The sequence below is a fragment of the Erigeron canadensis genome, chromosome 1 (genome assembly GCF_010389155.1).
Source record: "Erigeron canadensis isolate Cc75 chromosome 1, C_canadensis_v1, whole genome shotgun sequence".
Lineage (NCBI taxonomy): Eukaryota > Viridiplantae > Streptophyta > Magnoliopsida > Asterales > Asteraceae > Erigeron > Erigeron canadensis.
This window is the reverse complement of record NC_057761.1, coordinates 26,852,205-26,864,522: the sequence shown is the minus strand read 5'-3', so window position 1 is coordinate 26,864,522 and position 12,318 is coordinate 26,852,205. Positions and strand designations below refer to the sequence as shown.

The 12,318-nt window shown below is 35.3% G+C and overlaps 1 protein-coding gene across 1 annotated transcript; it reads left to right on the top strand.

Annotated features, from left to right (window-relative positions):
* The first annotated feature begins 2,195 nt into the window (after nt 1–2,195).
* Nucleotides 2,196–11,742, top strand: LOC122588371 (pentatricopeptide repeat-containing protein At5g62370). Its single transcript, XM_043760478.1, has 4 exons — nt 2,196–5,256; nt 5,333–5,383; nt 9,938–10,032; nt 11,178–11,742. The coding sequence occupies exon 1, from the start codon at nt 2,196–2,198 to the stop codon at nt 5,154–5,156; it is 2,961 nt and encodes a 986-aa protein (XP_043616413.1). The 3' UTR covers nt 5,157–5,256; nt 5,333–5,383; nt 9,938–10,032; nt 11,178–11,742.
* Nucleotides 11,743–12,318: the final 576 nt, after the last annotated feature.

Sequence of the window (12,318 nt, the reverse complement as noted above, 5' to 3'; positions counted from 1 at the left end):
AGGGTAAATTGCACAAAAAGGTATTCAAGTTTGTTAGTTTTTAAATTTTAGATATTCAACTTTATTTTAATCAATAAAAGGTATCCAAGTTTGTTAATTTTTAAATTTAAGGTATTCAACTTTTTTTTTTAATCAATAAAAGGTATTTAACTTTTCAAAACATAAAATTATAACTTTTTCTTGACATTTTTTAACTACTGTATTCGTTAACTTTTTGTACACGGAGGGATCACTAGGATGTTCAAAACTATCCCTATTTGACCCCATAATTCAATCTGATTTTATTCTTAAACTCAATATCCGAAGTCTTAGATACCTGAACTTCGGATATCCAACTTTTTGGATTCAGATTCGGATAATGAAAATCCATATTCTGAAAATTTAGACAACTGACTTTAAAAATCCTCGGCAACTACTGTTTTTTTTCCATCCACCGACACAACATGAATAAATAAATCGTCAATGAAAATAAAATAGAAAATCTAAAACTTAAAATTAATAAAGTTGAAATTTTTGAAATTTCGGTATTAAAATTTAAAATATTCTATTCCAAAAATTGAATATTCGAGGTTTAGATATTCGAGATTTTAGGTATAAGAACTTTTGAATAAAATCAAATCAGATTACGGGTTCAAATATAAATAGTTTCGAATACCCTATTGATTCCGCAATATACCAAATTTTAACAAAAATCGTAATTAAAAAGTGTCAAAAAAAGATTTTATTTATGGGATTAATCACGGGAAGACCAACGTACTTTCTCATTTGTACACGGTTGCCCATTATACTTTTTTATTGATGAGGTTTACACACATACTTTTCTTTTTTGTACACGGTTGACCAATATTACCGACTATCACAGGTAAACCGGTCAACTTTGGGTCAACCGTGTACAAAAAAAAAAATATGTGGGTAAACCTCATCAATAAAAAGTATGATGGGCAACCGTGTACAAATGGAAAAGTACGTTGATCTTTTCGTGATTAATCAAAAAAAAAAATAAGTAGTGATGTATGGCTAAAAAAATATCTTATGGATGATCCCGCATATTTAAGACATGCGAATCTTTCTTAATAAAAAAGGAATAACAACCAAATATTTCATACGAAACTCAAAATACAAAAATTTTGAACATTTTGATGTTGTATATGTTGCATATCATTGCAACCCAATAATAATGAATGTTGGTGTCCGACCTCAAAAGTTGTTTTTTCTTTGTAACGAGGTCTTAAGACCCGTGCGTTGTACGTCCGAGATGAATTATATTATTTTCATTTTTAACGTGTGGTTTAAAAATGATCTATATTAGAACGATGTTGAGTTGTGTGTAAGAGTATAGTTATAATATGGACATAATTATGAAGATAGAATGTAAGGAAACAATTGACAATATAATATATAGTTGTGTTGATTAAAAAGTACATGTTTACGAACGTTGATTAAAATTGGATTAGTCACGAGAAGACCGACGTACTTTCCTATTTGTACACGGTTGCCCATTATACTTTTTCATTGATAAGGTTTACCCACATATATTTTTTTTTTGTACACGGTTGACCCAAAGTTGACCGGTTTACCTGTGATAGTCGGTAATATTGGTCAACCGTGTACAAAAAAGAAAAGTATGTGGATAAACCTCATCAATAAAAAAGTATAATGGGCAACCGTGTACAAATAGGAAAGTACGTTGGTCTTCCCGTGATTAATCCCTTTATGTTTTGAAAAGTTAGATACCTTTTATTGATAAAAAAAAGTTGAATGCCTTAAATTTAAAAATTAACAAACTTGAGTATCTTTTATTGATAAAAATAAAGTTAAATACCTTAAATTTAAAAATTAACAAACTTATATACCTTTTTGTGTAATTTAGCCAAATGTAAATTACGCAAAATAATTATAAGCTTGAAAAAAGCCAAACATCCTAAAGCATATGCTTAGCCAAACACCCCTTTAAACCCATATCCAAGCTTCACCCTCGTCACATTTTTACAATGATTCAATAGGAGGGTTTAAGGCATCTTTTACCCGCCACCAAAACTTGTGAATTTTTCCCTTTTTCTTAGGGTTTTACAGACATTTGTTCTGCGCCAGGTTTCCCCCTTACAGGTTCCTTTCATACTTCAATTCTTACTTATATATATGTATATAATAAAAGTATATATAATTTAATAATCACTTCAATTGCAAATGGAACTATGATTAAAACCAACAACAAACCTCACAAGTTCATATCTTTATTACTTAAATCAATTCAAAATTCATTTTCAACTAACCCCTTTTCACTATCTGACCTTCCCTGTGAACAAGATCATAAATCTTTGTGCTTTTCCCTTGCCCAAAGCCTAATTAATCGCGGGCTTTTGTCGTCTGCGAAACGTGTTATTCAGCGTCTAGTTTTGCAGTCGCCTACATTGGTAGATAAAGTTTCTGTTGTAAATTTTGCTGTTTCACGGGGTGTTGAGCTTGATTTATTGACTTATTCTGGGTTGGTTTGTAAGCTTGTGAATGCGGGTGAGTTTGGATTAGCTGAAATTTTGTATCTTGATAGGGTTTTGAAAAGAGGGGTTAAGCCCGACGCGTTGTTGTTAGGTTCTATGATGATTTGTTATTGTAAATTGGGGAAATTACAAGACGAAAATGACCATTTTGAAAAGTTTGTTGGGTTAAAGTCGTTACCTAGGGGAACAATGTGTTCTGAGTTTCTTGGAGAGGTGTTTGAACAAAAAAGATTCGTTGATGCATATGATTATTTAATTAGGATTAATACTGTGGGAGTTTTACTTAATGTTTCGTGTTATAATATGTTGATATCCGGGTTGTCGTCTAGAGGGTATGTCGATGAAGCCCTTCAAGTGTTTGATATAATGCTTGAGAGAGGTGTGGCACCTGTATCTCATTTGTGGAAGTCACTTGTGTTTGGTTTTTGTAAAATGGATAGAGTTGAAGAAGCCGAGTGGTTAAGTCTGGAGATGGAATCGTATGGTTTTTTTGTCGATAAGGTTATGTATACTAGTCTTGTTAAAGGTTATTGTAAGAATAGGAAAGTAAAAATGGGAATGAGGCTGTTATATAAAATGCTTAAGATGGGTTGTGAGCCGGATACTTATACTTACAATACATTGTTACAAGGGTTTGTTACTGCCGGATTATCTGATAAAGTCTGGGTGTTGAACCAGCACATGATTGAGTTGGGACTGGAACCTGATGTGTTGACTTACCAAATTATGATCAATAAGCTTTGTAAGGAGAATAAAGTTGAGTGTGCATTGGCATTGCTGAATAGCATGTGTGATAGGAACCTAAAGCCGAATGTGCATTGTTATACACCCATCATCCCTGCACTTTACAAAGAGAAAAGAGTTGAGGTTGATGAGGTATACCAAAAGATGCTCGGTTCTGGAGTGATTCCTGATCACGTGTTCTTTTTCACACTTATGAAGGAGTATCCGAAAGGGCACGGGCTACATCTTACACTCAAGATTTTGAATGCAGTTGCTAAATATGGGTGTGGTATTGATCCTTCTAGTTCTTATAATGCTTTTTGGCCTACCATGAACGTTCAATATGAAAACGACCATCTTCTAGGCAGAATAATGGAAAGCAGGCCTCATCTGGCTAATATGTCGTATAGTATATACATTGTTGCATTGTGCCTAGGAGGAAAAAGTGACGATGCATTGCGTTCTATGGTTTTCATGATCACTCTTGGATTTCAGCCTTTGCCTTCAGCTTATAATTCCTTGATAAAGTGTTGTTGTCAACATGGATCTGTTGACTATGCTAAAGCCATGATTGAACTCATGGAAGGCATGGGTACAGTTCCAGACTCAACAACATTTTTGATTATGATAAATGAACATTGTAAGCGGGGTGACTTAGCATCTACCTTTGATGTTCTTCGTCTAATGCATAAACGGAGAATGCAGCCTACTGTTGCTATTTATGATTGCATCATTGGTTGCTTAGGCAGAGAAAAAAGAGTTTTTGATGCACATGTTATGTTTAAAAAGCTGGTTGAAAGTGGCATAGATCCTGATGACGCTTTGTATTTCAGAATGATAAATGTGTACTCTAAACATGGTCAAGTAATAGAAGCCAACAGGGTATTTAACCGAATGATGAAGCATGGAATACAACCAAATTCACATGCTTACTTGTCTCTTATAAGTGGATTTGTTAAGAAAAACATGATGGATAAGGGTGTGAAGTATCTTGGTAATATGTTAGAAGATGGTTTTATGCCAAATAAAGAACTCTATACCTCCCTTATCGATATTTTTTTAAGAAAAGGGGAGCTTGATTTTGCATTTCGACTCGTTTCTTTGATGGAAGGAAGTAATATCGAATGTGATCAGGTTACCTACATCACCCTGATCAGTGGAATATGCAGGAATCTTCAATGTTACAATGGTACGTGGCATGATACCCATTCAAAATCCTCAAAAGAAAGGGAAAATCTGTATCATCTACTTCGACAGAACTCATTGTTTTTAAAGGAGAGCAATACGAGAATTTCCATAAAAACTCATGAAGATCTCAAGTTATTAGCAATGAAATTGATGAAAGGGGTTAAGGACTCTTGCTATATGCCTAATTTATATTTATATAATGGGATACTATCTGGGTTTTGTCGGATGGGCAAGCTTGAGCAAGCATATGATCATCTGGATTTGATGGAAAAACATGGCGTGGCTCCCAATCAGGCAACATTCACCATTCTCATTAATGGACATATTCAGGCCGGTAAAATTGATGCTGCTGTTGGCTTGTTTAATCAAATGAATTCCATAGGGTGCTTCCCGGATAGAATTGTATATAATAGTTTGATAAAAGGTTTTTGTAAGAATAATAGATTGGTTGATGCTTTATCTCTTGCACATGCAATGTGTAAAAGAGGGTTTGCACCAAGCAAAATAGCTTATGAAAATATGTTAGTTAGTCTTTGTACTTCTCGTTTGATCAGAGAAGCATTGAGCATTTGTGAAGATATGATTGGTCATAGTTATTCACCGTGTCAATATAATGGTAAATGGCTGCTTAGCATATTACTTGAAGAAAACAAATTGCATGAAGCTCAAATGGTACGTAATATGATGTTTGGAAAAGGAACAAAGTTACCAAATCCCATGAGACAGAGAATTCTAATGGGCTCATGAGATATCTAAAAGTTATGCCCATCGTTGGAACCTAGATTGGAAAAAACATCACAGCTATATGAATTTAGAACACATGGTCATATCAGAAGAACTCCATCGGGTAACTCTCTAACTCTGGGCTAATTCTTAGAACTGATGAATATTCAAGGGAGTTCTAATAAAGGTTTGTTATGCAGGAAAACGATAGCTTGAGGAGTGGAGTAACGTGATGCCTCAATGTATCTCAGGTAATTTTTGTTCTTACCATGTTAATGAATCATGTTTGTGCTATTCGCCTTCTCCTATAGCAGAATCTGTTAGACCTGAGATGATTATCAGTATTTAAGTATGAACAGAGAGTAGAGATAAGTATTTGTATTATATTGCGTTATTAGTGGGATACTCCTTTTAGATAATGATTAAGAATTTAGGTTTAGTAGGTTTAAACTTTAAACTTTTAGTAGGATGTTTGGTGTCTTGGTGCTAGGAAAATCTTTAAACTGGTATAAGAGAATTATTAGCTTAATGGCATGATTGGGCAATTGGTATCTAAGTTAGCTATTGCTGGTAAAGTTGGCTCACACATCAAAGTTACAAACTTGTAACACCTTAATTTCTTAAATATGGATTTATAAAACTTTTTAACAAATATAAATAGTGCTGAATAGGTCCCTCTTTAAAACTTAACCACTCCATAATGGAATGTTCGTAAATATTAAATTTAGATGTTACTCGTCATATCATAACATTAATTAAAGGAAATCCTGATATCACATTATATACACCCGCGTCAATATTTATCTAATAGTGAGCTATAACTACAAGACTATAAGTCCTATTCCCATCTCAAGCACTACGGTTACGCTAACTAATACAACCTACTTAGTTATCCTATCTCTAAAGACTAAAAGTCGTCATCTCTGAATCCTATTCAGAATCTTTTTATAGGGTTTTAAGTAATATGATCTTATGTTGAGAAGATGATGTTCTTGCTCATGTGGTGTATATATCGCTGTATTGCAGTACATTTAAATCACTTTAGGATTCTTACTTTTCCCCATGATTTCATTTTAGTTACTGTATGAAGAATCAAATAAAACATTGCAGGTGCCTATGTTCTTTTTATATGAAGATGAAGGAAGTTTGAAACTAGTACAACTTATTAGGGAAAAGTGGTTATAAATGTGCCGACTAACTGTACAATTGACTGTTCTGATTGCATCCCTAAATCAGTGTTCAAGTTCTTTAGAGGCTTATACAGCTAACATTTGGAAGGAGCTGTTACCTGTTTTTAGATCATCTTTATATTTGTACTTGTTTTTTATTCCTTTTGCTAGGATAACTTGTCAACAATAATAATTGCAACTTGCTAGAAGAGGACCTCAGTGGCTCAGTCATTGTTAGCGTGCGTGTAGGTACAAATAAGAAGGGCATGCCGTTTGCAGAAAAAGGTTTAGAGTCTTAGTCAGGGTAAGATATGGCGGATATTACCTTTTCCTAACATGCATGAATATTAGAGTTCTCTATATTCGGTGTTTGATGGAAGTTAAACTCTAAAGGTGGCAAAATAGGCGGGTTGGAATGTTGGATTACATGTTAAAATGGGTAACGTTTTAGTCCGTTTTTTCAATTTATATTACCAGTAGTTGTTAGTGATATAAGTTATGATTAAACAATCTGTATAATTTAATGCCTCTGTTGGTTATATAATAGCATAAAAGTCAGAGGTTTGAAGTGTCAATATATATATAAGTAATATTAGTCACGTCTGTATATAAAATTATAAATAAAAGTGTAGGGGTTATTTATGTCACTAAGATCACCCAAACGTTGTGTCTGTTTAGTAGGCTTAAGCAACCATTTAAGAAACAGTTTAATAAGAACGGTTGCTGGTAGTTATGTTGATTCTAAGGGTTATACCGGTTGGTCATGCATATATAGACAAGTCATTGTACAGATTGAATCATCAGTTGGCAATACTAGAGCCGACAGTTAGTATGTATATTTTGTATCCAACTGAGAGTGGTTGTGTATAATTGTTAGTTTAACAATGAAAGGCAGAAGCATTCCTCCAAGAGTCCAAGATTGGATCATAGTGCTGAACCCCATGGCCTACAGTGGTATCAGAGCACAGGTAAAGGAATCGCATCAACAAGGAAACCCATGTCTTCAATTCGAAAGGGACATGAATGACTGAAGAAGAAGATGGGTATGAGAAAGTCGAATGGGACTTGGAGTGAAGATAGAAGGGAAGTCCTAAGTCGACTAGGGATGATGAATTTGAACAACGGAACAAAGAGGACACGAATTCAAGAAAAGTCGAAGACGATGAAGAATTCGAGATGCTACATGTGTAGGCGAAGGGGCCGTGCCTACTGGAATTGTTCCGATAAAGTTATCAGAAAGATGTTCGGCGATTCTCTTAAAGGGAAGGAATCAGTGATCGAAAAAACAGAGGAATGATAGAAAATCACACACAGGTATGTTCACACGAACAAGATCCTTTTAGACACATATTTGATGGGGTTAGGATGTGATGATAATAACTGGGATGGTATTTGGTATGTTAACAAAACGATTACTAAACACATGGCACAGAATAGTTATGTGTTTATGGATGTTAGGCCCAGGTATCATAAAGAGGAACTAAACGGTGAACCTCTTAGGATATATGGTATTGGTGATGCAGTTGTGGTCTGTGATGGGAATGAATTCCTAATCTCAGACGTATCCTACGCACCAGACATTAATGTAAATATATTAAGCATACAACAATTGAGATGTCAAGGTTTTGACATTGAAATCCATGAAAATAGATGTAAGATTGTAAGGATAAATGCTGGTGAAAGTAGTTCTTCTGGTAAAAATGAAAAGGGAATTAAAAATAGGATAGAAGAATTGGAAAGGAATGCTGAATTGGGAATAGCTAAGCGATTATTTGAAGATTATGTAAGTAAATTCTGTGATCAAATTGGTGGAGAAAAGGGAACGAGTTTTAACAACCAGATGTTGAAACCAAATGAATGCTTACCAAGTTATTTGAAAGAATTGGTCGATTTTATTGACTCAATGTTAGCAATCAAAGTTGGTGTGCAAACCCCCAAATTAAGCAAACCATCTCAAAGCAATTTGATCAGTTGGTGGCATGCTTTTATAAATTTTACTTGCAAGATAAGGAAGAACAAAGGATACCACCAGTTATAGGGCACAAAACGGTGTGTTTGCTAGACATGTTCAAAGTGATGCAAGAATTAGAAGGTGCTGAAAAAATAGCAATTCAAGATAAATGGAATTGCGTGGCTATGGACCTGGGATACCCAGAATGGTATGATGAAGACATTAAAGAATGCCATGAGATGAATCTGCAACAGATCGAAGTACACTATGATGTAGCAAAGAGGACACAAAATTGGTATGAAAAGAGTACCGTGATATGGAAGGGTAAGCAAGTGCAGATTAATGTGGGTTCTTTACTTCTCTTGAAGGCTTCATACAGTTTATGGAGATGGTCAATGATCTTAAAACGGCCATGCGATATAGGGACCTGTTTAGACAAAAATTTGATGAAATGAGAGTTTGGTTACATAAGAATTATTCAGACTTTGAGTATGCTGATGGGATACCACCAAAAATTGGAGATTTAGAAGTATGCTTATTTGATTTGGAACAACTGATCTTGAGTATGGGTGGAAGTGAAACGGTGATCAATGAAGACCAGTGGGGAACAATAGCAATGTATTTTGGTTTCCCAAGTTGCTTGAAGCCAGAGTTGTATTACAGGGCTGTTAAGAGTGACTTCTGGAATGCACAACAGGAGGATTGTGATGTGACCAAGGCGGAAGAAGTTGCAGGTACCAAAGGAGTAGGTACGGGAGGCGACAAAAGTTCACCAAAGGGAGATGAAGTTGCTGCGGGTCAAGAGATTGGACAAGGATTTGTTACCAGTATGGAAGTCAAAGGAACAGCAGCGGCACAAGAACATACTTCAAAAGAAGAAGAAATTGCAGAAAATGAAGACACTGTTAACATAATTTATGATGACGGTGATAAATTAATAATAGCCGTCGAAGGAGGATCAGAGGAAGAAGCATACAGCATCAGCAATTGAAGAAGTTGAAAGTTGAAACCACCAATGAGGCTAAGTCTTTGAAGATAGATGGCTTTGACGATGACTAGGTCGTCATAGATTCAGATTAAAGCACCAGAAGGTAGAAGGCTTCTGGCTTATGATTTTAGGGGGGAGTGTTGGTTATATAATACGGAGTAGCATAAAAGTCAGAGGTTTGTAGTGTCAATATATATATAAGTAATATTAGGCACGTCCGTATATAAATAAAAGTGTAGGGGTTATTTATGTCACTAAGATAACCCAAACGTTGTGTCTGTTTATTAGGGTTAAAGCAACCATTCAAGAAACAGTTTAATAAGAACGGTTGCTGGTAGTTATGTCGATTCTAAGGGTTATACCGGTTAAACAAATACCGGTTGGCTATGTATACATAGACAAGTCATTGTACAGATTGAATCATCAGTTGGCAATAAAAGAACCACAGTTAGTATATATTTTGTATCCAATTGAGAGTGGCTGTGTGATATTCATATAATTGTTAATTTAACAATGAAAGGCAGAAGCATTTCTCCAAGATTCGATCATAGTTCTGATTCCCATGGACTACAAACCCTTTTCTTGAAGCATTGAGAGTGGTTGTGTGATATTCATGCTTTGGGCATGTCTTGCATTATATCAGATCTTGAAGCTTAACCAATCGCGTTTATGAGACTTACCTTTTCTCTGTTTCCAGTCAAGTTCAATGGTATATATTGAACACGTGTAGATTTTTATGCTGGGATGCAGACTGGAGGACTTCTTTTCACTTTGCAACCGCATTTGCACCAGGTATGTGCTGTGTAAAATTTAACTGGCTTCTCATTCGTATATTGATGGGTGCCATTGTTCCCAATATATCCCTTTACTTACACAGAAGTATTGGGAACTTGCAGGGGTGTAAACGAGCCGAGCCGAGCCTGAGCTCGATAGTGCTTGAGCTCGAGATCGTTTAAGGAGCTCGAGCTCGAACTCGTTCGAGCCTTAGTATATAAACTTGAGCCCGGCTCATGATTTGTTAAGAAAGCTCGAGCTTGGCTCGTTTGTCAAAAAAAAAATAAACAAATCCGAGTTTGGCTCGTTTAGGCTCGGCTCGATTAGTATATGAAAGCTCTATTAATATAATAAATGTATATATATTATTATTATATTATATATGAAAGTTCATTTAGGCTCGCGAGCTTAATCGAGTTATAAATTCAAAGCTCGAGCTTGTTTAGTAAACGAGTCAACAGTTAAGCTCAAATTCGGCTCGAGCTCGTTTAAGCTCGGCTCGAAACGAGCTTTTTTCGAATCGAGTTCGAGTATTTCGCGAGCAGGCTTGACTCGTTTACATCCCTAGGAACTTGGTAACCACAATTGGGATGCAAAATATTGCTGTCTAATAACTGATGCAATTTTAGAGATTGTAATTGATGTAAATAGATAGTTGGAAATTGACCTTCTAGCTCCTCTACGCAAGCTAACTTGATTTTTTTTTTAAATGATTGATATCTTGCGAGACAAATCGAGTAGTCATCTATAGCAGTATAGCTGAACTGGACGGGTTACTATGTCTTGTCAACTAAATTGAATCATTGTGACAAGTATATTCTTTTGAATTTTTTGGTGTCAATTTTGGTTTCAAACGAGTTCTCTCTTGCAAAAATGCAAAAAACAACCGTCTTTGTTTTTTTTTGTGTAAATGACAATTTTGGACCAAGTCTGACATGGGTGAGTGCAAAAATAGAAAAAGAATAATTGTAGTTGACCTTACAAGTAGTGTTTTATTTCGAATTTTGAAATGACGCCATGACGGTTTGTTCAGGGTGAAAACCCAAGTATTATGGATTGAAAACTTTACCACTCATAGACTGATTATTACCAAATCTAATCCATAGATTGTACATTTCTATTGATTCTTTGATCCATCCAACTCACTCCTTTCTATGGATCAGGTCTTGCATTTATGTAAACAAAGGTGTCAAAATGATGCTGGATGGTGCCTAAATATCTCCTCTTTTTTGGTGGACTGTGTGAAAGATTCAGAGATATTATCATGAGAGAAACATGCATTGAAATTTTTATTTGGAAATTGTTTGATGAAATTCAGATTAGTTACTTTTTTTTCAAGTCTTTCTTCTAAGTAGAGCATATTTGCTTTTCTTTTGTAGATATTTCCTTCTGGTTGTGTTACGCATGATATAAGGATTTTATCCCACCTTGATTATCTCCCTATCCCCCCACCTTGTAGGGTGTGATGAGACCGGTTCATGATTATAGTTAATCAAATCCACATGGCAAAGCTGGCCTCAAATTTAGATATACCATAGATTTGGGTGATATTATGTTATCCTATACATTTGGTTTATTCAAAGTTTGTATTTTAATTCCCCAATAACATTCTATAGGATTTATGTTTTTACAACGGTTTTTACTTGTGTTATTGTTCGAGTTCTAAGGCTTGTTACTAGTATTTTTATCTATGTAAGAACACACATATGTAGAGTTTTTGTTTTATTTTGGTTTTGTTTTTGCATGCTTATGTTTGTAGTTATATTTAGGGTCAAATGTTGAAAACAAATAAGTGGGAAGCTGCTGAGCATCAAGTGACAGAAGGTAAAAACATATACTAAAACATATACTGGTATCGGTTTAGGCCTTTAGGGGCACACTGCCACTGGTACAAGTACTTCATATGCTATATTATTGAAAATGGAACTAAAACTACAAAAGTGGTAGAATCTTGAATAAGTTTTGCTTATAAATCTGAATCTCCTTTAATACTTTCTATATCCCCCCGTTACAAGCAGATGAATTAGTTATTGGATGGAAATGTTTGAATTTTTAACCCATGTTTAGACTTTTTCTTGTTGAACTTTCTAATGGAAGATAAGATTTCATTCTATGTCTGGTCAGTCATCTGGATCTAGGCATGAGTATATGGACCGAAAACCCAAAGCCCGACCAAGACCCGACCGAGACCGACCCGGACCACCCCGACCGAGCCACAATCGGTCCGGTCTTCGGTCTGTGGTTTCCTACGACTTCGGTCTTCGGTCTTCGGTCCGGTTCGGTCCAAAACCCGGAAAATGCCGG

Bases quoted from the DNA above. Each gene is read 5' to 3' on its own strand.
- LOC122588371 (XM_043760478.1), top strand. From the start codon at position 2,196: ATGATTAAAACCAACAACAAACCTCACAAGTTCATATCTTTATTACTT.